Raw genomic sequence first — 26792 nt, 5'->3', positions numbered from 1 at the left:
TGATGTTTTCAAACGGAGAACATAAAGAAGCCTACCAACATTGCATAAACATGATCTTCCATTTTAAACTACAGTTTAAAAGGTTTAGGTGTTGTTTCATAGATTTAAGGCAAATGGTTTGCTGGAGTATTTATTCCCAGGAAAGTGAAAAACAGTAAATACATTGTTGCGACTACAGAGTCCATCCCGAATGGCATCAGAATTATAAAAAAATGTCTTTGTTGGTCAAGATCAGGGTTTCCCAAACGGGGGTTTGCGTTGCGCTTCATGTTGTTGTGTTCTGCCCACGAGGACAAACTTATTTGAAAGACATGTTTCCTTGCCATTATTTTGTGGTATATGGTCTTTTTATCTCACCAACGTTCAATTCACTCTGCAACCGGACATTCACAACTCGGGAAAATTTGTTTTTTTGTTTGTTTGTATTTTGCTGTGGGGCTAGATTCTGCAGGGAGGAACACCACTGCAGGAAAACAGTGCACATGGAGCCGAGAAGTAAGTGCAGCTTCTTCTGTTTCATGATGTTTTCGAAGCTGTGCTTGAGTGTAACATCATTCGTCTGCTGCACTGGTGCAGTCGCACATTTGTCAGAGTGAAAGAAATGCGATTAAAGCGATTTATTACATGCTTGTAAAGCTATTAAAATAGGAGTACTCCATATATCTTTCTGCGATTATCATTACTCTGATTATTAGCATAATTGCAATATAATTGCTTTGAATCTAACCGAAAACCTATGAATCAAGAATCAAGTAGATTTGCTTTCAATCCAAAAATGTAAACCCTGTAACTATGCTAAAATACTTTCCAGGACTTTTCCATGACTGAAAACTGCACTGCAACATTTCAGGTTTTCCAGGATGCATGGGAACCATGATTTGGTCATTTATGAAAGTGATTTAGAATCTTTTACTTAACACTGTAATTACTCTGTGCATGGAATAAAATTTGGATCTTAGTTCAGCCCTAGTCCAGTAAATATTTGTGACAAGTCTCAAATAAAAAAATAAGTTAAAGTAGTACAGTTGAAGTCAGAAGTTTACATACACTTAGGTTGAAGTCATTAAAACTCATTTTTTAACCACTCCACAGATTTAATATTAGCAAACTCTAGTTTTGGCAAGTCGTTTAGGACATCTGCTTTGTGCATGACACGAGTAATTTTTCCAACAATTGTTTACAGACAGATTGTTTCACTTTTAATTGACTATATCACAATTCCAGTGGGTCAGAAGTTTATGTTCACTAAGTTAACTGTGCCTTTAAGCAGCTTGGAAAATTCCAGAAAATGATGTCAAGCCTTTAGGCAATTAGCTTCTGATAGGCTAATTGGAGTCAATTGGAGGTGTTTCCAAATGCCTGAATGTACCACGTTCATCTGTACAAACAATAGTACGCAAGTATAAACACCATGGGACCACACAGCCATCATACCGCTCAGGAAGCAGATGCATTCTGTTTCCTAGAGATGAATGTAGTTTGTGTGAAAGGTGCAAATCAATCCCAGAACAACAGCAAAGGATCTTGTGAAGATGCTGTAGGAAACAAGTAGACAAGTATCTATATCCACAGTAAAACGAGTCCAAAATCGACATAATCTGAAAGGCTGTTTAGCAAGGAAGAAGCCACTGCTCCAAAACCGCCATAACTACAGTTTGCAAGTGCACATGGGGACAAAGATCATACTTTTTGGAGAAATGTCCTCTGGTTTGATGAAACAAAATGTAACTGTTTGGCTATAATGACAATCGTTATGTTTGGAGGAAAATGGGTGCGGCTTGCAAGCCAAAGAACACCATCCCAACCGTGAAGAATGGGGGTGGCAGCATCATGTTGTGGGGGTGCTTTGCTGCAGGAGGGACTGGTGCACTTCACAAAATAGATGGCATCATGAGGAAGGAAAATTATGTGGATATATTCAAGCAACATCTCAAGACATCAGCCAAGTTAAAACTTGGTCACAAATGCGTCTTCCAAATGGACACTGACCCCAAGAATACCTCCAAAGTTGTGGCAAAATGGCCTACAAACCTGACTCAGTTACACCAGTTCTGTCTGGAGGAATGGGCCAAAATTCCAGCAACTTATTGTGAGAAGCTTGTGGAAGACTACCCAAAACATTTGACCCAAGTTAAACAATTTAAAGGCAATGCTACCAAATACTAACAAAGTGTATGTAAACTTCTGACCCACTGGGAATGTGATTAAAGAAATAAAAGCTGAAATAAATAATTCTCTCTACTATTATTCTATTTCACATTTTTAAAAATAATGTAGTGATCTTAACTGACCTAAGACAGGGAATGTTTTCTATGATTAAATGTCAGGAATTGTGAAAAACTGAGTTTAAATGTATTTGGCTAAGGTGTATGTAAACTTCTGACTTCAACTGTAAGTGGATTCTTGAATAACTTTTCGTTTTCCATGGTAAAAAAAAAAAATAAATAAATAAAATTAAACTGACACGAAAATGTAAAACAACACTGAAGGAAGAAACATACTTGAAGGAAACAAATCAACATCTTCATCAATCTGTTGTTCCTCTAGTGTGTTTTCTTCTTTTATCTCCACCAGCTTCACTTCAGTATTCACTGGTATCTGCAGCATCTGCTGTTTTCCAGCGTTACAGACAGAATTCAGAGACTCTGTGGAGGTTTGATCATCCTCATCTCTCTGTTGTTCCTCTGCTGTGATTTCTTCTTTTATCTCCTCTTGCTTCACTTCAATCTTCACTGGTGTCTGCAGCATCTGCTGTTCTCCAGTGTTACAGACAGAAGTCAGAGACTCTGTGGAGGTTTGATCACCCTGATTACCATCAGTAGAACAGAGTAAAGTGAGCTGTGAGTCCTGTGTGTCTCTGGATCTCTGTTCAGAGAGTTTGTCCAGCAGTCGCTGTGGTGTGGACTGATCTCTGCCGCTCCACACTGAATCCTGACATTCTGTGGAGGTCCCATCAATCACAGACACTGAAGATTGACAGGAAACCTTTTCCAGCTCCTGACAAACACAACACAATCACATCTGTACCATTCATTATGAGAGTCAGAGTCATATCACATAATTTGAAAGCTTACTTACAATCTCAACTTTAACTCGCTCAAAACAGGTGCAGGGTGAAACAAATTCTGTCTCCTTCAGCTTTACTTTCAGTGACGTCACCTCTTTCTTCAGCTGAGAGATTTCTGTGATGAAATCATCAATATCCAGCATGGACAGATCAGTTCCTACTGATTTACAGCAGATCACATCCACCTGCTCTCTCATGATGAACATCTGAACACAAAAACAGTATTGTAAATAACCCTCAATTATTTAAATAGTTTTAGTTTTTTTTGGTGTTATTATATTAATATAGCATTTAAAGACACAAGATATGTGTTTTGTTATTTTTCCCACTGTTATTTTGCCAATCAAGACTTTTATTTTGAAGTGCTGTTCCTCTAAAGAATGGAGAGAGTTTTCAACCTATGCACACACCTAACAGCTAATGAGCCTACAGTGTAGTTTAAAGAGTTTTTTTTTTCCTCCCCAATTTGGAATGCCAAATTACCAATGCACTCTAAGTCCTCGTGGTGGCGTAGTGATTCGCCTCAATCTGGGTGGCGGAGGACGAATCTCAGTTGCCTCCATGTCCGAGACTGTCAATCTGCGCATCTTGTCACGTGGCTCGTTGAGCGCGTTACCGCAGAGACATGTGCGTGTGGAGGCTTCACTCTATTCTCTGTGGCATCCATGCACAACTCACCACGCGCCCCACCGAGAGTGAGAACCACATTATAGTGACCACGAGGAGGTTAAACCAACATGACTCTACACACCCTAACAACCGGGCCAACTGGTTGCTTAGGAAACCTGACTGGAGTCACTCAGCACGCCCTGGATTTGAACTTGTGACTCCAGGTGTGGTAGTCAGCGTCTTCACTCGCTGAGCTACCCCCCTAGTTTAAAGAGATTTTTAAAAATGTGTGCAATAAGGTTTTTTTGTTTTGTTTTTTTATAGTACTTGGTTGATAAGGGCACACGGTTGGTAAAGTTTATTTTATGTCTATATTTTGTGCCTCTTTGTCAGTTTAGTTTGGATTAAGGACTGATTTGTGTTGTTTGTTTAGATGTTATGTTTAACATGTAATATTGTTGTAAAATAGTCAATTGTATTGTCTAATTGTTTTGTTTAAATTGATTTAAATTGATTTACCCCCAGCAAAATACCCATACTATTTTTTTATTTGCTTCTTGTAGCTATTACGGTGTGTCTAAATATGAGAAAAGAACTAAAGAAAGGAAGACAATCACAAACAGCAGTGAAAGAGCAACTGTTTTATTCAACCGGGCTGCTACAATCATCATTATAACGGACTGACATTCAACAAACTCAAAAAGATTATTATGACACAAGAACAGATCTGTTAAGCAAAATAATGTTTGATATTAAGAAACAAACTGTCCATGTTTGCCTTCAGATATTCATAGAGATTAAAATCATCTAGAGTCTAATGAAAATAATTACTGCAATATCTGTTGAGTAGAAATTAACATTTTCACTTAAATCACAATCCCAACTCAGTAATGTGTGTATTCATGTACAGTCACAATATTATAACAAACAAGTGTAGCAATCATTTCAAAAGTGAGGGGGACAGAACGATTAGCGCAAGACAAACATAAATAGAGATATACTTTTAAGGCTCTCAAAATCAATTAAAAAATTGTATTGAATTAATTACAAGATTGACTAGTGGATTTTTACTTTTGCATTTACACATTTAGACATTTGCTGTATGTAAGACACAGCGTTAACACATTTCCCCTGTGAAAGTGCACGGGACGAACTTTGGTTTTATTGAAAGTGAGGGGGACACGTCCCCCCACATCCCCTGCGTATTCGAAGCCCATGACAAACACTACAGAAATATAATGAAATTTACCTTAATTTGATTTTCCACTACACCTTGAAAAAGAAAAACTCTTACATTCATAATGCTCCTGATGCTTAGAATATCAAAAGAACTTTTAATACCAATGCTAACATTTCACACAACTAAATAATGTTTAATATAAATTAATAGCTATTATGTGATAAACCAACATCATGTGCGTTAGCCACCACGAAAAAAAACATTTTAACCCCGAAAACCTATATAAGTCAATATACAACTAATGGCCTTCATTGAACTCGTTTACAATCAGTCGTTGGATATTACGAGCTCATTTATCAGAAATTAAACATGATATTCAGATTTCTGCTTGTTTCTCCTGAAACTGAATATTTTAAGAGTCACAAAACCACCACATACGGCGCTATTAAGATTCTTTTACGATCATTAAAACGCCAAAGAAACAATAACAACATGGCAAAGAAAAATACAAACATACTAAAACAATCTGTACTGACGTTAAACACAATGAACACGTACCGACTGAGCGCTCAAATTCTTCTTTGCCTTAACTGGCGGTTTTGTGCCATAAAGCAGCACATACCGCCACCTATTGTGCACTGTGCATCCAACGTGGTGACTTACTCTACCTCATACTGTGGACCTGGCTGCAGCCTGCAGAATGAGGCGGGGCTACATATGGGGCGGGGCTACACGTGTCGCCCCGCCCATAACAGTCTCATCAGCTCGTTCATAGACATACAGGTGCATCTCAATAAATTAGAATGTCGTGGAAAAGTTCATTTATTTCAGTAATTCAACTCAAATTGTGAAACTCGTGTATTAAATAAATTCAATGCACACAGACTGAAGTAGTTTAAGTCTTTGGTTCTTTTAATTGTGATGATTTTGGCTCACATTTAACAAAAACCCACCAATTCACTATCTCAAAAAATTAGAATATGGTGACATGCCAATCAGCTAATCAACTCAAAACACCTGCAAAGGTTTCCTGAGCCTTCAAAATGGTCTCTCAGTTTGGTTCACTAGGCTACACAATCATGGGGAAGACTGCTGATCTGACAGTTGTCCAGAAGACAATCATTGACACCCTTCACAAGGAGGGTAAGCCACAAACATTCATTGCCAAAGAAGCTGGCTGTTCACAGAGTGCTGTATCCAAGCATGTTAACAGAAAGTTGAGAAGAAAAAGAAAAGTGTGGAAGAAAAAGATGCACAACCAACCGAGAGAACCGCAGCCTTATGATTGTCAAGCAAAATCGATTCAAGAATTTGGGTGAACTTCACAAGGAATGGACTGAGGCTGGGGTCAAGGCATCAAGAGCCACCACACACAGATGTGTCAAGGAATTTGGCTACAGTTGTCGTATTCCTCTTGTTAAGCCACTCTTGAACCACAGACAACGCCAGAGGCGTCTTACCTGGGCTAAGGAGTAAGAAGAACTGGACTGTTGCCCAATGGTCCAAAGTCCTCTTTTCAGATGAGAGCAAGTTTTGTATTTCATTTGGAAACCAAGGTCCTAGAGTCTGGAGGAAGGGTGGAGAAGCTCATAGCCCAAGTTGCTTGAAGTCCAGTGTTAAGTTTCCACAGTCTGTGACGATTTGGGGTGCAATGTCATCTGCTGGTGTTGGTCCATTGTGTTTTTCTGAAAACCAAAGTCACTGCACTCATTTACCAAGAAATTTTGGAGCATTTCATGCTTCCTTCTGCTGACCAGCTTTTAAAGATGCTGATTTCATTTTCCAGCAGGATTTGGCACCTGCCCACACTGCCAAAAGCACCAAAAGTTGGTTAAATGACCATGGTGTTGGTGTGCTTGACTGGCCAGCAAACTCACCAGACCTGAACCCCATAGAGAATCTATGGGGTATTGTCAAGAGGAAAATGAGAAACAAGAGACCAAAAAATGCAGATGAGCTGAAGGCCACTGTCAAAGAAACCTGGGCTTCCATACCACCTCAGCAGTGCCACAAACTGATCACCTCCATGCCACGCCAAATTGAGGCAGTAATTAAAGCAAAAGGAGCCCCTACCAAGTATTGAGTACATATACAGTAAATGAACATACTTTCCAGAAGGCCAACAATTCACTAAAAATGTTTTTTTTATTGGTCTTATGATGTATTCTAATTTTTTGAGATAGTGAATTGGTGGGTTTTTGTTAAATGTGAGCCAAAATCATCACAATTAAAAGAACCAAAGACTTAAACTACTTCAGTCTGTGTGCATTGAATTTATTTAATACACAAGTTTCACAATTTGAGTTGAATTACTGAAATAAATGAACTTTTCCACGACATTCTAATTTATTGAGATGCACCTGTACATGATAGGAGATGTCGTCGTTGCTGGTGTGTTATCAGTGTTTGAGAGATATTGAATAGTTGAGCCAAACCATTTGATTCTAGTGCTTACTTGTATGTGATATTCAATCCTAAATTCCATGGATGTTATCCTACGCTATAAGTGAGGAACAAATCTGGATTTATAAAGGCTGAAACTGACGTTAAAAGGTTCTTAAAAAAAGTGAATAGAAAATAAGTATATATAGAAATACACAATAAGACAAATATATATATACACACACACACACACACACACACACATATATATACATATACACAGTCATGTGAAAAAGAAAGTACACCCTCCTTGAATTCTATGGTTTTACGTATCAGTATACAACACAAATCATCTAGTCTTTAGCAGGTCTTAAAATTAGGTAAATACAACCTCAGATGAACAACAACACATGACATATTACACCATGTCATGATTTATTTAACAAAAATAAAGCCAAAATGGAGAAGCAATGTGTGAAAAACTAAGTACACCTTATGATTAAATAGCTTGTAGAAACACCTTTAGCAGCAATAACTTCAACTAATCGTTTTCTGTATGACTTTATCAGTCTCTCACATCGTTGTGGAGAAATTTTGGCCCACTCTTCTTTACAGCGTTGCTTTAGTTCATTGAGGTTTGTGGGCATTTGTTTATGCACAGCTCTCTTAAGGTCCCACCACAGCATTTCAATCAGGTTGAGGTCTGGACTTTGACTGGGCCATTGCAACACCTTGATTCTTTTCTTTTTCAGCCATTCTGTTGTAGATTTGCTGGTGTGCTTGGGATCATTGTCCTGTTGCATGACCCAATTTCGGCCAAACTTTAGCTGTCGGACAGATGGCCTCACATTTGACTCTAGAATACTTTGGTATACAGAGGAGTTCATGGTCGACTCAAAACAAGCCCAAATCATCACCCCTCCACCACCGTGCTTGACAGTTGGTATGAGGTGTTTGTGCTGATATGCTGTGTTTGCAAACGTGGCGCTGTGCATTATGGCCACACATCTCCACTTTGGTCTCATCTGTCCAAAGGATGTTGTTCCAGAAGTCTTGTGGTTTGTTCAGATGCAACTTTGCAAACCTAAGCCGTGCTGCCATGTTCTTTTTAGAGAGAAGAGGCTTTCTCCTGGCAACCCTTCCAAACAAACCATTCTTGTTCAGTCTTTTTCTAATTGTACTGTCATGAACTTTAACATGCTAACTGAGGCCTGTAGAGTCTGAGATGTAATTCTGTTTTTTTATTTGCAATTTCTCTGAGCATTGCACGGTCTGACCTTGGGGTGAATTTGCTGGGACGTCCACTCCTGGGAAGACTGGCAACTGTCTTGAATGTTTTCCACTTGTGAATAATCTTTCTCACTGTAGAATGATGGACTTTAAATTGTTTGGAAATGGCCTCATAACCCTTCCCAGATTGATGGGTAGCAACAATTGCTTCTCTAAGATCATTGCTGATGTCTTTCCTCCTTGGCATTGTGTTAACACACACCTGAATGCTCCAGACCAGCAAACTGCTAAAACTTCGGCTTTTATAGAGGTGGTCACACTTGCTGATGATCAATTAATCAAGGGCATTTGATTAGCAGCACCTGGCTACTACTTAGCCTCTTAATTCCTATGGAAGCAGTAAGGGTGTACTTAGTTTTTCACACATGGCTTCCTCATTTTGGCTTTATTTTTGTTAAATAAATCATGACATGATGTAATATCTGAGGTTGTATTTAGCTAATTTTAAGACCTGCTAAGGACCAGATGATTTTTATTATGTCCTGATACATAAAACCATAGAATTCAAGGAGGGTGTACTTTCTTTTTCACATGACTGTATATATATATTATATATATATCTACACACACATATGTACAAATATAAATACAAATCTGTTACATACAGATGCATGGTAATGTATGGCAGAAAAGGTATGGTATGTTAGATAAATATAAGAAAGACTAAACTGTGTATTGCACATAATTATTGCTCAATGGGGCAGTTTTAACTGTTCATGAGATGGATAGCCTGAGGGAAAAAATTGTTCCTGTGCCTGACGGTTCTGGTGCTCAGAGCTCTGTAGCGCCTGCCAGAAGGCAACAGTTCAAATAGGCAGTGGGCTGGGTGAGTGGGGTCCAGAGTGATTTTTCCAGCCTTTTTCCTCACTCTGGAAGTGTACAGTTCTTGAAGAGAGGGCAGGGAGCAACCAATAATACTCTCAGCAGTCTGAACTGTCCTTTGTAGTCTTCTGATATCCGATTTCGAGGACAGACTCAGTGACTGTTGAGTAGAACTGGATAAGTAGTGCCTGTGGCAGGTTGAACTTCCTCAACTGGTGAAGGAAGTACAACCTCTGCTGGTCCTTTTTCACAATGTGGGTCTCCCACTTCAGGTCCTGTGAGATGGTAGAGCCAAGAAACCTGAATGACTTCACTGCTGCCACAGTGCTGTTTAGAATAGTGAGCAGGGTCAATGTTGGGGTGTTCCTCCTAAAGTCCACAATGATCTCCACCATTTTGAGCATGTTGAGCACCAGGTTGTTTTGACTGCACCAGTGAGACAGCCGTTCAACCTCCCTTCTGTATAGAGACTCATCGTCATCTTGGATGAGGCAGAGGACAGTAGTATCATCTACAAACTTTAGGAGCTTGACAGAGGAGTCCTTTGCGGTGCAGTAATTGGTGTAGAGGGAATAGAGTAATGGGGAGAGCACACATCCCTGGGGGGCAACAGTGCTGATAGTACATGTGCTGGAAGTGAAGTTCCCCTGTCTCACTAGCTGCTGCCTGTCTGTCAGAAAGCTGGTAATCCACTGACAGATAGACATGGGAACAGAGAGTTGGTGTAATTTAGTCCGGAAAAAGCTGGGATGATGGTGTTGAACTGAAGTCCACAGAAAGGATCCTTGCATATGTCCCTGGTCTGTTCAGATGTTGCAGGATATGATGCAATCCCATGCTGACAGAATCATCCACAGACCTGTTTGCTCGATAACCAAATTGAAGGGGATCTAGAAAGTGTCCAGTGATGTCCTTCAGGTGGGCCAACACCAGTCTCTCAAATGACTTCATGACCACAGACGTCAGAGTGACAGGTCTGTAGTCATTATGTCCTGTGATTTTGGGTTTCTTTGGGACAGGAATGATGGTGGAGTGTTTGAAGCAGCAGGGAACTTCACACTGCTTCAGTGATCTTTTGAAGATCTGTGTGAAGATGGGGGCCAGCTAGTCAGCACAGAATTTTAGACAAGTGGGATAATGGAGCACATATTTTTGGAGTGCATATTTTTGGAGCAAGGAGGAGAGACAATGGTTTACAATCCTTCAAAGAAATGAATATGAATCAATATAGAATACTGGTGAAAGCACCGCAACTATATCAAGAATGGCATAACAATTTTCATCAGTTCATCAGCCTCTTGTTTGCTATTGTTGATGTCATAAATTAAAATAACTAAATTCCTAAAATGCAGAGTAATCAATAGATTGAGCAGATACAGACGGCGTGCATAATGCAAACTTGGTCAATGAAAGAATCTATCACTAATCATTCAAAACAATCACTCATGATGATGAGCTGTTATGGCAAAAACCGGGAGACTAAAAGTGCATGCATGATCTCGTTTTTTTGTTGTTGAGAATTGCCTGTTATCTGTTGCATACAAGCACATACCTTATGAACGAATGATTGAACGAACAAACGACATGGTTTTTGTATTCTGCCCCCTAGTATTAGGATATTTGAAAATACGTTTATATTGCATCTTTATAACTTTTGTGAGAATTGGAGTGTAATTTACAGTTAATTTACAGTAGATGGTGCTGTTGGTTTTCATAACCCATATGCTGGGTTATAAATTAATATGTTTATATTACAACAACACTGATACACCTTTTTCATTTTCACTCTATGGTGATATAAAAAAATTACCATATTAATTAATTAATTAATTTCTCTAACCATGCGCTATAATGAAGGCTTTGTGAAATTGCTCAACTTTTTGATTTACAGATTTGAATGACAGCAGACACATCAACACCGTTTGTTCATCAGTCCATGCGACTCAGTCCTACTACATTTGTTTGAAATGACATGTGAGGTACAACAAAGTCACTTACGAGTCATAGCACTAAAATCAAAATGATCTTTCCTAATTACTTCAACACTGACGACGACCGCATTATAGTTGAATCTTCGCCATAGTAGGATTAGTAATTTTGCCCTCCGCTTTCAACACAACTGAAACAACAACAGGCTGCTCAGTCAGACTCCTACTACATCTGTTTGTAATGAACTGTGAGGTACAACACAATTTAATTTCACTTACGAGCAGCACTATAATGAAAATTATCAGGCTACAATATTTTAAAATGCATCTCCTATAATGTACACCTATAAAAGATGACAGAGCCAATGAGAGTAAGTTATGGGCGGGGCGACACATGTAGCCATGCCCCAATGTGTTGCCCCGCCCTGTTCTGCAAGCTGCAGCCAGGGACACTTGGTTTCTGGAGGATGCCTCTCAGATCCTGGTTGCTTTAACTTCTCTTCGATCTTTTTTCGGATGCTTCTGGCCTTTTGCTCAATATTAATATATGTGAATTACTCCCGGTTAAAAATTGTGTAACATCCTCTACCTGTAGTATTCTTGTTAAAGCTGCACTATGTATGTTTTTTGATTAAAAATCAACAAATTGCAATTATTGATTGAGTACATAAGCAACCAGTGTTCAAACAATGTTCTTAATGTACCCCGATTCAGTACAGTAAGCCTATAAAAATAATTTGTATTTTGAGCTGTTGGGACTGATTTGGCATATAACATACATCCTTGCATCATTACATCATGTCCGTGAACACAGGAAAGAAGAGCCGGCTGTATCATTCCCACATAAACAGTAGATGGCAGTACTGCACTGTTTTAGTTTGCAAGTAGCCGTTAAAAAGAAGAAACTACAGCTGAGGCAGCATAACGTCACATCGTTGCTAGGATTCCAGCAACTGATTATCGCCATCTGGTGTCCATGTGATATAGTGAATACAAGTTATGTTTATGTATATTTCTATTTTCTATATAAAATTGCTAAATGTTATTTTTCTAATACTGCTAAATATTGTTAGATTTCCTATTTGTGCTTTATGTTAAAAAAAAAAGAGTGTTACGTGCATGTAGTGAATTAATTATTTTCATTTGGCGTACCTGCGTCATGACGTCATCGCACGCGTCAGTTGAGCGCGCGCCTGAGAAGTGCTTCATTCGTAGTAACTACAGCGACGAGGAGTCATCACATCAGCATTATTCTCTAAATTATATTATACTTCTTTTCAGGTAACTGGGCAACAAAATGCACAAAACACTTCCGGTTTGAGTATAAACACTGTTAAACAGAATACTAATGAGTTGTACATGTTGAAAGCAGTTCTTTTAACTTTATTAATAGTTTGTCATGAGTTCAGTGTGGCCGAGCACATGGTTAGCATGGGTCCTCCGCGATTAGCGCGACTGCCCGCTATATGCAATAAATGGTCAAAATAGCGATGTAATTCGAATCTATATAAGTTGATAATGTTGTTTCAGAGTTATGAATTATCTTCAACTTACATATTTGGTCATTTAACCCCCCTGTGATCTCAGTTAACTGTGAGTAATGTTACATTTGGCTGAGTGAATTTCGTACGTGTCTTAATTGAATGTAATACATCAGAGAATGGACTCAGCAGTATTCACATTGAGAATTTGGTTGGCGTGCCAACTGCATAGTTACATTCATCAATTTCATGTCATTTGGATTAAGGGTATATATGAATGAAAATGCTATATATTGATTCAGTGCTTATGCGTACAGTCTGGAAATCTTATTCTGCTTGTAAAGCATATGAGCTTTGAGTGTCACTCTGTCAGTTGTAAATACTGCATATGGAAAATGTTTTAAGTTATTTATGTTGTGTATAGCCAGTCATTACTATGCAAAGACATGATACCTGTATTGATAATTTAATGTGCTGAACTGTTGTAAAATGCATGTTTTTATACATTCGTAGTAAATACAGCGACGAGAAGCCATCACATCAGCATTCTTCTCTTAACTATATTATACTTCTTTTCAAGAGTACTACATCCACTAAAAATAACGCGTCTGCTTCATTCAGTCCAACCAAACCACAACGGTCTAATAATCTAGAACAAAATCAAGAGAGTTTTGACGATAATCAAATGTATATTTATTAATAACTACAATACTTCTTTCTCGCTAGAAATGGAATCAAAAGTTGGAAAAAGTTAACAAAAAAGTAAACTTATAAACAAATTGGCTATCAACTGCCTTTTTGGCCGCCAATTTTGTTCTTCAGCTCAACCGCCGTAGATTCGGGAGCACAGGATTGTGGGATTTCATAGACAGTGAAGGATACATCTATGCTGCCTTCAAAAATCAATCAGATGAAAGCGTCTCAGTAGACAGGATGTGACGCAAACATTGGATTCGGACATGCTGTGATCCCTTCCTACCTCCGTATACAGCCTCTGGAGGCAGCATTTTCCTGATTTCAGACGCAACCACACAGTTCAGGACAGCAATCTGGATGGATGTTTAACTGTTATCCGTTTTTCGAGGTTGTTTACCTGCTATAACGCTTGGATATGTTTTCTGGTAGGGTTGTTGAAGCTAATATTGCTTGTCATGCTTGTATGAATCAAACATTACTTGTGGGTTAAACGACTGCGATGTATCTACGTTGTCGGGGGAAGTTACTGTGGCATGTTTACTAATATTTATGACTTCTGAAATTGTCTTCTTGTAACTGTTATATAGCATTTTAAAGCATATAATTTTCATGTTTAATAAAGTATATTTTATCCCCATCATTATTGAATCCTTGTTTTATGTTTTTTTAGTTTATTCTGTTATTGTGTGCAGTGTATAAGTACACTGTTGTAGTATTACAGTTCACTTGCATTATCAACTGAGGCTGTACAATATAATACAAAAATAATAAAGTCTTCCATTGAACTCGTATCAGCCATATCACAAGTATCACCTCTTAAATTGATAAGTGTAGTATAATACAAACATTAATAGTAGATAAAACACTTGAAAAATTATATTAAAATATACTGGTAGTAATTAAGCTTATTGAGTCCAATGTTCTTTATGTAAAAGCACTTTGAGTGTAGTGTCAGAAAAGTGCTATAAGTGTAAAATTCATTCATTAAAAATATGTGAATAGGAGTGCTGTTTATCTTCATCAAAGCAAGTAATATTAAAAGTTTTAAATGTTTAATCGTAGAACATTACATCAACATGAAAATAGCACGTTATGACTCCAGCTCTGAATATCTCCAGTCATGATCACAGACAGGCGATTCATCAATGTTCAGGAAAGCTCATATCATGAGATTCATCCGCCAGAAGAGCAGTGCCGAAACACGATTCACGTAAAGTGTTCTTCCGCAGACTGCTTGCAATTTTAAGATTCAACCACAGATGTCGCTAGAGAGCATAAAGTTACGTAGTGCAGCTTTAAAGAATGTGTCCCATATTTAAGAAATAACAAAAGGTACTAAGTTGAGATGTCAGGTGAACTTTAACCCAATTGTTGATAAAAATGTGGGAAAAAATAATCTTTGGTTGTCCCAGTAACAAGGAAAGAATTTAATATAGCCTAGTTACCAAGGCTATCCCTTTGGAAATATACGTTTATTTATTTTTTAAAACAATAATAACAACTCTATATGATCTGTTTGCCCAGCCCCCTCAGCCCTGAATCCACGTTGATTGGTTCCGTTTGTTTCTCGTTGCGGAAGTTCAATTATTAAAATAGATCATTAATTTCGGATCTTGCTATTTCTATTCCTTCCGCCGTTTCCTATTGGAACAACCTTTTTAATTATATAAATTGGCCCCATGTATGGTCACTCCCACAAAAAAATGTTCCTAACAAAGTTAAAGAAATATCTTATAAAATTATTCACAAAGCTTTACCCTGTCAAGCATTTTATTTACATTTTTTTTTTTTTTTTTTTTTTTTACAAAAGTTTAAAAATTATATTGATACATCCTGCTCTTTTTGTGAAACTTTACCCCAAACTATAAATTTATTTTGGGGATTGTCCTTTTATTCAGTCTTTTTGGAGTAGTGTTAATGCTTTGTTAATGTCCAGATTGTTTTATGTGATTTTTCTTTATGACAAGAATGTGGACAATGCAGGTTTCTGCATAAACTTTTATTTATTGTAAATTTTTACATCCATAAATGTAAATAAACAAAATGTAAGCCCCACTTTAATGTCTTTAAGCAAGAATTGAATTTGTATGCAGATATAATCTCATCTATTAATAAGAAAGCGGTCAAAACGTCTAGAACATGTACCATGTTTGACAATCTTTCTTAATGTGCACTCCACCATTTGTGTACCCTCCTTTCTTTTTTTCTTTCTCTTTTAATTACTTCTTTTTCCTTAATTGCTCTTCACTGTTGATATCTTCTATTAGTTTTTCTTTTGTAATTATTTGCCTTTGTAACTTGTCTTGATAATGGAATGTGGAGTTTTTTTTTTTTTTTTGCTATGTTTGGTATAGTCCTATTCCTTTGTATATGTTGAATTTGCAATGAAAAAAGCGTTTATTTTTAAAATAAGTATTACTCAGGCAGCTTGCTGACAATAATGGTATTTTAGGCAAATACATAGTATTTTCCTGGTGTAAAATTGTACAACATGCATAAAATCATTGCTAATATGTGAATGTATATGACCGAAACAGCTAGTGCTAACAATGGACCCTTTTTACACATCCGTGTTCGCAAAGCGTAAGTCATCATAGTTTGTTAAACTTGAATGGTGGTGAATGGGGGACCACAGCAAATTAAATTTTTGCTTACCTGTTAATGGAGGACAGAACCTGCAAAAATAATAAATAATACACAAATACATATAAAAATAAGTAAATACATATATTTGTTCATAAATCAATATATAAATAATTAAATGTGTAAGGAGATATACAAATAAATAAATGCACCCATTAATTCAAAATAATACAATATAAAACGTTGGGGAAATGCAAAAATGTTAAAGGAAAAGTCAAACTGAAAGTGGATTTTTAAGTCTGTATTTCTTTAATCATTTATTTCTGTATGTAGTTCCTTATTTACTTCATGCAAAATGCTAATGGGAGGATGTCAATCAAACATCAGTAGGCGGAGTTTGACACCACTGGCTGATCATTGTAAAAGTGCTTTGCTAGACTTTTGTCAAAGGACAATAACGAATTTTCACAATTAATCAATAAATAAAAGTTTAAATAAAAGATGCCTGAACAGCTATTGACATCCTCTCATTAGCATGTTGCATGAAGGAAAAAAAAAACAGCATACAGAAATTAATGATTCAAGAAATATAGAATTGTGGAATAAAAATCAACTTTCAATTTTCAATTTCCTATAACAATTTACATTTCCCCAACAATTTTAGATTTTATATTGTATTATTTTTGCATTAACTGGTGTATTTATTTATTTGTAGATCTCCTCGCACATTTAATTATATACAGGTGCATCTCAATAAATTAGAATGTCGTGGAAAAGTTAATTTATTTCAGTAATTCAACTCAAATTGTGAAACTCGTGTATTAAATAAATTCAATGCACACAGACTGAAGTAGTTTAAGTCTTTGGTTCTTTTAATTGTGATGATTTTGGCTCACATTTAACAAAAACCCACCAATTCACTATCTCAAAAAATTAGAATATGGTGACATGCCAACCAGCTAATCAACTCAAAACACCTGCAAAGGTTTCCTGAGCCTTCAAAATGGTCTCTCAGTTTGGTTCACTAGGCTACACAATCATGGGGAAGACTGCTGATCTGACAGTTGTCCAGAAGACAATCATTGACACCCTTCACAAGGAGGGTAAGCCACAAACATTCATTGCCAAAGAAGCTGGCTGTTCACAGAGTGCTGTATCCAAGCATGTTAACAGAAAGTTGAGTGGAAGGAAAAAGTGTGGAAGAAAAAGATGCACAACCAACCGAGAGAACCGCAGCCTTATGATTGTCAAGCAAAATCGATTCAAGAATTTGGGTGAACTTCACAAGGAATGGACTGAGGCTGTGGTCAAGGCATCAAGAGCCACCACACACAGACGTGTTAAGGAATTTGGCTACAGTTGTCGTATTCCTCTTGTTAAGCCACTCCTGTACAGTCTGTGTGCATTGAATTTATTTAATACACGAGTTTCACAATTTGAGTTGAATTACTGAAATAAATGAACTTTTCCACAACATTCTAATTTATTGAGATGCCACCTGTATTTAATTAATAATTATATTTATTTATCACACATTATACATTTTGCACATATACAGTGAAATTCTTTTTTTCACATATCCCAGCTAAGCTGGGGTCAGAGTGCAGGGTCAGCCATGATACGGCGCCCCTGGAGCAGATAGGGTCAAGGGCCTTGCTCAAGGGCCCAACAGTGGCAACTTGGCAGTGCTGGGGCTTGAACCCCCGACCTTCTGATCAGTAACCCAGAGCCTTAACCGCTGAGCCACCACTGCCCCCTTTTTTTGTTTTATTTTTTTTTTTATGCATGAATATGCAGATTTGTTTATTATTTTTGCAGGTTTTGTGCTCCATACCTGTTTGCTCCAACTGCAAAAAAAAAAAGTCGATTACACAGCTTTGCAAAAAAAAAAGATAAAAATATACAGTGTTGGATAACAGTAGTAAAAAGAGAGAAACAGGCCAAATTTTCTGTCAATCCCTCAGCAGCTGGGTTAGAAGCCTCATCGCAGCCTTGGTAACTGATTTTTTAAAAACTTATTCCAGGGTAATTGTGACGAGGAGGAGGGCGTTGCCGTGAGGGTTCACGCCTGGTGCTGAGTAGCTCAATCAGCGGGAGAGAGTTAAGGAGAGGAGTCGGGGATGCCAGAGAGAGAGAGAGAGAGACACACGGAGCTGTGCGTCGTCGACGTGTGTTATGTTCCAGTTCAGTTTGATGTTGTGTTATAATTAAAGTCTTGTTGAATGTTGATCTGGTTCCCATCTCCTCCTTTACTGAACCCCGTTACACTGGTGCTAAAACCCGGGACTGGAGGAGGACGGGCCATCGGAGAGCCCTCGCCCCTGATGGGGGATCGCGATGCCGAGGAGGCGTGATGAGGTGGTGCTGGAGCAGTTCGCCCGAGGGCGGAGGAGCCTGCTGCCGTCATTCGCCAAGGGGCGGGGGAGCTCACTGCCATCTGCCAGGAAGTGGAGAAGCCGCTGCTGGTCGCTAGAGGTCGGAGGAGCCGCTAAAGTCCACCAGGGGGCAGGGGAGCTCGCCGCCATCAGACGGGAGGCGGAGCAGCCACTGACGTCTGCAGGGAGGCGGGGGAGCTCGATGCCATCTGCTGGGAGGCGAAGTCCAGTGCCATCGCCCGGTGTTGTGGAGGACCACTGCCCAGCTGGCCGAGGACCGAATGGCAGCGTGGGCGGGAACTGGAGTTTTTTTCCTTTTCTCTCTCTCTCTGTATCCCCCCCTTTCCTCTCCCCCTCCCCTCATCCTACCCAGGTACTCAGGAGGTGGGGAGAATCAGCCAGCGAGGACATGGCCGAAGGGGCAACTCCTCCCCTCCAGGGGGGGGGAGTAAGTCAGTCCGGAGCTTTCCCAGGTCTGAATCGAGCGGTGAGAGTATGTGATGAGGAGGAGGTGTGGCCGGGCCTTGAGGGTGCACGCCTGGCACTGAGTAGCTCAATCAGCGGGAGAGAGATAAGAGGAGTCGGGGATGCCAGAGAGACAGAGAGAGACACATGGAGCTGTGTGTGTCGTCGACATGTGTTATTATGTTCCTGTTCAGTTTGATGTGTTATAATTAAAGTCTTGTTGATCCGGTTCCCGCCTCCCGTTACAGTAATATAATACTAAGTACAATGTTATAAATTTACACTAAATATTTTTTAAAATTGGAAATACAAAAAAGTTAGCTACATTTACGTTGTTAAGGAAGGCAGAAACGCGTCATAACATGTCTGTGAAAAGGGTCAATTAGTTGTATTTTGAACCTATCATTCACTACAGAAACATTACTCTGCTCCACCATGATGAAAGTTTAAATCTACTTCCAATTCAGGTATCAAAATTATCTCATGAGCTTCCCAGTCGTAATTACAAATTGATGGGTCATTCATGGGTAACTTCAGAATAAGAAACTCACATTTACGATAATTCCGATAGCACATGAAGGCAGCACAACTACACAGTATATTCCCGCACAATTATGACTTAAAACTCCCCATAGAGAAACATTAAATGGTAAAACAACCACTATCTTACAAAAATAATTTGATTATTTTTAGCATTATTAACAGACATATGTGATGCCTACCTGCCCTCGATCAATTTAAGCCCAGGCCCGGCTCCACAGTGGGCCTGGCCCACCCAATCATGAACTTGGCCCACCTTGAGAACTACACCTACACCCACCCCTCCAAATGTTCGGCCCACCTGGCGGGTCATATGGCCCACCTTACATCTTAGAGCTGGAGCCAGGCCTGTTTAAGCCCCAACTGAGCAAGAGAGAAAGACCCAGTGGAACATAGCAAACTCTTCACTAACAGCAAAATAGACTTATAAATGTTATTTAACAATAAAGAGAATACTGTACAAATAAGTGAAAAATTGATTAGATACACAAAAGGCTCGGGTATACTTCATTTTTCCACATTCTGGATAGCCTCGCACACAGCTGAGCGATCAGCCTTTCAAAGTATACTCTTCTGACCACAAGCAAATACAGACACAGTCAATGCATGCACACCATAACTGCTTTGTGATACTCTTTTAAGGGCAAACAGCAACAATGCGGACAGACGAGGACTGTCCACTTGTCGAGAAAAACTGGGCCACGAGCGGAGCGATCTAGAACACGGAAAAAACGAAGTAAACTGTTGCCTTCAGATGATGCTGCTTTTTTGAGAGACACTGCATCTTTGGGTTAATATGAAACAATCTACTTGGTACTGCTGCACATGAAGATCATTTTTGCTCACTGTGACTACTTGGGCAATACTTTTTTACATGTTGCTGCAGATGAGCAGATTGGTTAAAACTCTTTCCACAGTGTGAGCACGTGTATGGTTTTTCTCCAGTATGAATTCTCTCATGTCGTTTCAGGCATTGTGACCGAGCGAAACCCTTTCCACAGTGTGAGCACTTGTAAGGTTTTTCTCCAGTATGGATTCTCTCATGAGTTTTCAGGTTTTGTGACAGATTGAAACTCTTTCCACAGTGTGAGCACTTGTAAGGTTTTTCTCCAGTATGAATTCTTTGGTGCCGATTTAAGTGGATGGCTGTTGTAAAGGTCTTCCCACATTCAAAGCACATGTGAGCCCTCACACCGGTATGTACTTTCTGATGCTCTTTAAAATAGGACAGGTATGGAAAACTCTTTCCACAAATAGAACACTTGTAAGGCTTCTCTTTTAAGTGCACTTTCAGATGTCGCTTTAGGCATGAATCCAAAATGAATGTTTTACCACATATATCACATTCAAATGATCTTTCTCCAGAGTGACAGCAGAGATTATCTTTGAGATGGTCTGCATCTGCTAAACTTTTCCCACACTGATGCCACGTGTAAGACTTCTCTCCAGTATGAACTCTCATGTGTTTATTAAGCTGGCTTTTACATGTGAAACTCTTTCCACACGGAGAGCAGGTGAAAAAAAATGTGGCTGCTCTTTGAGGCTTTTTTAGTGAGAAAATCATTCTAGTCTTTGAGCAACTCAAAGATTCTTCAACAGTTATTAAATCATGTTTCTGATACTGAAGTCTCTCCTCCACTTCATTCAGCTCTTGATGTTCCTCTTTCACTTCCATCAGCTCTACAATGAACACAGTAAATTGACAAAAATCAATTCAATAGGAACAGATGTAAAAATAAATCAAATTGAACCCTAATATAATGGCAGAACAAAAACAACCACTATTCATTTATAATTGCTTTGCAAAAAATGTATAACCAATTTTTTATTTTCCAAGCACTTGTGAGAAACATGTGAGAAAACCCATGTTCAACTTGCATTGAGTAATGTGAATGGTATTTACTAGTCAGAAACTAATAATTACAGTTAATCCAACACTGCATGAACAGACTATTAACAAATGTAGAAAATATGTAACCAGCCAGGAAAATTAGCATGCTATATATTTATAATATGTAAGTTTATATTTTAATTTATAATTTGTAGCAGTTATTATAAAATAACAATTTCTATCAATTATTATGTCATGAAATTGCTTGTACATTAATGATATGAGCTGTCACTCTTCTAAATAATTTGTATAACTTACCAGTATTTACATTGTTTACATTCAATTGAATAACAAGCACTAAAATGGTACTGTCTCTAAAAAAAAAAAAAAGTAGCGAGCATCTGATGTGATTCGAGAGAAGAGTTGCACAGTTTCTTCACCGCATCCATGCAATGTCAGGTAAAAACGAATGTTTCTTTTTTACTTCATGATCAACAACAGCCTGTGAAGAACTAATATTAAAAGGGACATTATTCAATGAAAATGGACTGTGTGGATTTTATCTATGATGGACACATTTCAGGGAATGGGCATTCATGCGACAACACACAGTTGGATCTCGGTGATAAACTTCTTCACCACTACACAACTCAATCATTGGCAAGTGGAATGTGAAAATTTACTAGGCAGTGTCTATTTTTTGTCACCTAGCTAGGGATGCAACGAATGTAGTCAGATGATGTTACTTTAATGGCTTTAATATTTTCTATCAGAAAAGATTCTGGATGATTGGAATTATTACAAATATAGAGAAACTTATAACATTTGTTTATAAGCCTCATCCTACGGTTCAGCTCTCAGATACTTGCTTGAACCGTCAGATCCTGCCGGAGGTGATGACGGCAGGGGAGCAGAGCTTACCCCAAAAGAAATAAGAACCTAATTTAACCAAGGCCCCAAAAATGAAAATATAAAACCAAATAATTAGACTCAGGACAACACCCAGGTCCTCAGAAGGTGAGGGTCAAATCTGAAAGAGAGGAAATAACAATGAATGATGCAAACATAAGCCTGTATATGACTGTGCAACATGCTAATGTTGTGCCAGACCCTGCAGAAAGTTAAGCAAGCTTATTAGGATTGTAGAGCCACTGCGAATGGGTGAGCCTTGTTGTGCAATATCTTTGCAGAGCAGTAAACAATGCTTGTGATTGAGCCCTTGCTTGTCATTGAGCCCTTGCAAAAAGGCAGAGTTGTGCAGTACCCCTGCAAAAGTACAAAACAACATTTTGCGTTTGAGCCCTTGATAAGAGCGACGTCTTCTGTGCAATACTCCTGCAAAAGGACAAACGCTATTTGCGTTTGAGCCCCATGATAGGGGCGATGTGGTTTGTGCAATACCCCTGCAGAAGGACAGAAGTAGTTTGCGTTTAAGCCCTGATAAGTTTGACATTGTGCAATACCTTTGCAAAAGAATAACACATTTTGTGTTTGAACAACATTTTGCATTTGAGCCCTATGATGGGGGCGAGCATTGTTTGTGCAAACCCCTGCAAAGATAAACAAAGCTTTGCCATATGAAGAGAAATTAATGCTTTGTTTATATCCACATTTGCTGTGTTGTGGGACGCTTAGAGCGTGGCCCAAAAGACATGCTGAAGTGCGGCACCTAGACAGCACATTTGCGCTCCCTAGGAGATGTACTGAGCCGAAGCAGATACCACACCACAGCTGTGGTGTTGTGGGACGCTTAATTGCATGGAATGAAAGACAAGCCGCAGTTGCAGCACTTGAACAGCACATTTGCGCTGCTCAGGAGATTAATTGAGCAACTAGCAGGAGCACCGTGGTGTCGCAAACACTGGCCAAAAAGAGGATAGAGCAGTGAGCGCCAGGAACTATGAATGTATTGAAGGCCAGGGAGACTTGCAGTTGCAAAGTCAGGGCTCCTTTCGGCTGCAGAGAGTATGGACATCAATTGTTAAAGAAGTTAAGGATTTTAGAATTAATAAATGGCTATATAACTATTTGAAATCTTAAGCTGGAGTAAGGGACTGCGAATCCCACAGATGCATATCAAAAGGGAAAACATAAATATGAATAGTGATGTGATGTTTGATGCAAAAGCTTTGATGAAGCCCATTCCTTGTTCCCCCAAAGAAGAATAGATGGAGAACTTGGCATATTTCTTGATGGAGAACAGCTGCGCTGAGGAGCGTGAACATCACGGTCAGTAGACCATGATGTATAATCCAACATGAAGCGACTGTTGCTTGGAGAAGCGAGGCATAGTGTGAGACGTGAAAACAACTGAAGTATGTGAACAATAGAGACAGGTGTGTTGGATTATAAAGCGGAGGCTGTATTGTGATTGGACGAGATGCCTGATTGAATGAAAGCGTAAGGATCCAGAGTCTTCCTGCTATAACTACCATTATGCTTCCATTGGATTAGTTTTCTGATTCAGGGTCACCATGGTCACAGAAAACCTAGAAATATCAAGGAATTTTAAATTTTGGATTTCCAAACCTGGAAAAGTCATGCAAATTAATAGAATCTTAAAAATATGGTGAAATATGGAATACATTTCTAGCTATGCTCGGCTCTAAAATATTAAAATATTGACACATTGCATTACACATTGTATTTCAAGAAGCCTGTATGTTCATGTATTTAATGCGTTTTCTTTCAATTTACTTTTGGTGCAATAAACAATCTTAAGTAGTTTGTCTTGTTCTTGCTTAAGACACATTAAGGGAGAATTAAAAAAAATACTATAAAAGCATTTTAAAATTGTTAATCGTATCAAATTTTTGTATCGAATCCAATCATTTTGAATTGCAAAATTAATTTTAATTAAAAATTAATTTTTCCTTCTGAATTAAAAACCTATAAATCATGAATGGAATCGATTCCCTTTCAATCCAAATATATTCACACCCCTACACCTAGCATTGAATCACTTGTATATGTGACCAGATTTACTTTTCTTATATAATTTTAGAGGGCTGTGTATCCACATCGTCATTCAGCAACAACACAGAGGTGCAGACTTCTGTTCTTTTCCCACCCCTAAATATCACAGGGGAAAAAACAAGCAGCTGTTGGTTCTTTTCACATTGGTGAGATTTACTACCAAACAAACAAATTTACTACCAGGATAACCTTGTACATGACTTGAGTCATGCGTCCATTACAAAGATGAATCTGCCCAATTCCAGCCTTGATGAAGCTCTCCCAGATCATCACCGATCCTCCACCAAATTTCACAGTGGGTGCAAGACACTGTGGCTTGAAGGCCTCTCCAGGTCTTCGTGTAACCATTAGACGACCAGGTGGAGGATCGGTGATGATCTGGGGGTGCTTAACAAGGCTGGAATTGGGCAGATTCATCTTTGTAATGGACGCATGACTCAAGCCACGTACAAGGTTATCCTAGAAGAAAACTTGCTTCCTTCTGCTCTGACAGCGTTCCCCAACTCTAAGGATTGTTTTTTCCGGCAGGAAAATGCTCCATGCCACACAGCCAGGTCAATCAAGGTGTGAATGGAGGACCACCGGATCAAGACACTGTCATGTCCAGCCCAATCTCCAGACCCGAACCCCACTGAAAACCTCTGGAATGTGATCAAGAGGAAGATGGATGGCCACAAGCCTGAAGTCAGAAGTTTACATACACCTTTGCCAAATACATTTAAACTCAGTTTTTCACAATTCCTGACATTTAATCGTAGAAATCATTCCCTGTCTTAGGTCAGTTAGGATCACTACTTTATTTTAAGAATACGAAATATCGGGGGCCTGGGTAGCTCAGCGAGTATTGACACTGACTACCATCCCTGGAGTCACGAGTTCAAATCCAGGGCATGCTGAGTGACCAGCCAGGTCTCCTAAGCAGCCAAATTGGCCCGGTTGCTAGAGAGGGTAGAGTCACATGGGGTAACCTCCTCATGGTCGCTATAACGTGTGGTTGGGCACGTGGTGAGATGTGTGTGGATGCCGCGGAGAATAGCGTGGGCCTCCACACGCGCTACATCTCAGCGGTAACACGCTCAACAAGCCACGTGGTAAGATGCGCAGATTGACGGTCTCAGACGTGGAGGCAGACTGAGATTCGTCTTCCGCCACCTGGATTGGGGCGAGTCACTACGCCACCATGAGGACTTGGAGCACATTGGGAATTGGGCATTCTAAATTTGGGAGAAAGGGGGAGAAAAATCAGTTTGAAGGTCAGAAGTTTACATTCACTTTGTTAGTATTTGGTAGCATTGCCTTTCAATTGTTTAACTTGGGTCAAACTTTTTGGGTAGCTTTCCACAAGATTCACACAATAATTTTGGCCCATTCCTCCATCAGAACAGGTTAATAGGCCTCCTTGCTTTCAGTTCTGCCCACACATTTTCTATCGGATTGAGGTCAGGGCTTTGTGACGGCCACTACAATACCTTGACTTTGTTGTCCTTAAGTCATTTTGCCACAACTTTGGAGGTATGCTTGGTGTCATTGTCCATTTGGAAGACCCATTTGCGACCAAGCTTTAACTTCCTGGCTGATGTCTTGAGATTTTGCTTCAATACAGTGCATCTGGAAAGTATTCACAACGCTTCACTTTTTCCACATTTTGTTATGTTACAGCCTTATTCCAAAATGGATTAAATTCATTATTTTCCTCAAAATTCTACAAACAATACCCCATAATGACAACGTGAAAGAAGTTTGTTTGAAATCTTTGCAAATTTATTAAAAATAAAAATGAAAAAAATCACATGTACATAAGTATTCACAGCCTTTGCCATGACACTCAAAATTGAGCTCAGGATTGTGTCGAGGCACAGATCTGGGGAAGGGTACAGAAAATTTTCTGCAGCATTGAAGGTCCCAATGAGCACAGTGGCCTCCATCATCTGTAAATGGAAGAAGTCTGGAACCACCAGGACTCTTCCTAGAGCTGGCCGCCTGGCCAAACTGAGCGATCGGGGGAGAAGGGCCTTAGTCGGGGAGGTGACCAAGAACCCGATGGTCACTCTGACAGAGCTCCAGCATTTCTCTGTGGAGAGAGGAGAACCTTCCAGAAGAACAACCATCTCTGCAGCACTCCACCAATCAGGCCTGTATGGTAGAGTGGCCAGACGGAAGCCACTCCTCAGTAAAAGGCACATGACAGTCTGCCTGGAGTTTGCCAAAAGGCACCTGAAGGTCTCTCAGACCATGAGAAACAAAGATTGAACTCTTTGGCCTGAATGGCAAGCGTCATGTCTGGAGGAAACCAAGCACCACTCATCGCCTGGCCAATACCATCCCTACAGTGAAGTATGGTGGTGGCAGCATCATGCTGTGGGGATGTTTTTCAGCGGCAGGAACTGGGAGACTAGTCAGGATCGAGGGAAAGATGAATGCAGCAATGTACAGAGACATCCTTGATGAAAACCTGCTCCAGAGCGCTCTGGACCTCAGACTGGGGCGAAGGTTCATCTTCCAACAGGACAACGACCCTAAGCACACAGACAAGATAACAAAGGAGTGTCTCCGGGACAACTCTGTGA

General features: G+C 39.3%; 1 protein-coding gene and 1 long non-coding RNA gene across 2 annotated transcripts in view; one reads left to right on the top strand and one right to left on the bottom strand.

Annotated features, from left to right (window-relative positions):
• LOC127420192 (zinc finger protein 850-like) overlaps nt 1-26792 on the bottom strand; it is a 296445-nt gene that overhangs the window by 4360 nt on the left and 265293 nt on the right. Inside the window, exons 6-9 of the mRNA XM_051662245.1 lie at nt 20265-21098; nt 5415-5494; nt 3079-3273; nt 2502-2997 (exon numbers count right to left, since the gene is read on the bottom strand). Coding sequence (XP_051518205.1) covers nt 2502-2997; nt 3079-3273; nt 5415-5494; nt 20265-21098 — 1605 coding nt within the window. The remainder of the gene's footprint in view (nt 1-2501; nt 2998-3078; nt 3274-5414; nt 5495-20264; nt 21099-26792) is intronic.
• On the top strand, nt 12477-14092 carry LOC127420340 (uncharacterized). Its single transcript, XR_007893790.1, has 2 exons — nt 12477-12559; nt 13486-14092. It is a non-coding gene; the product is annotated as an uncharacterized LOC127420340 (long non-coding RNA).

Source organism: Myxocyprinus asiaticus, chromosome 29 (assembly GCF_019703515.2).
Source record: "Myxocyprinus asiaticus isolate MX2 ecotype Aquarium Trade chromosome 29, UBuf_Myxa_2, whole genome shotgun sequence".
Classification (NCBI taxonomy): Eukaryota; Metazoa; Chordata; class Actinopteri; order Cypriniformes; family Catostomidae; genus Myxocyprinus; species Myxocyprinus asiaticus.
This window is presented reverse-complemented; position numbering and strand designations above follow the sequence as displayed.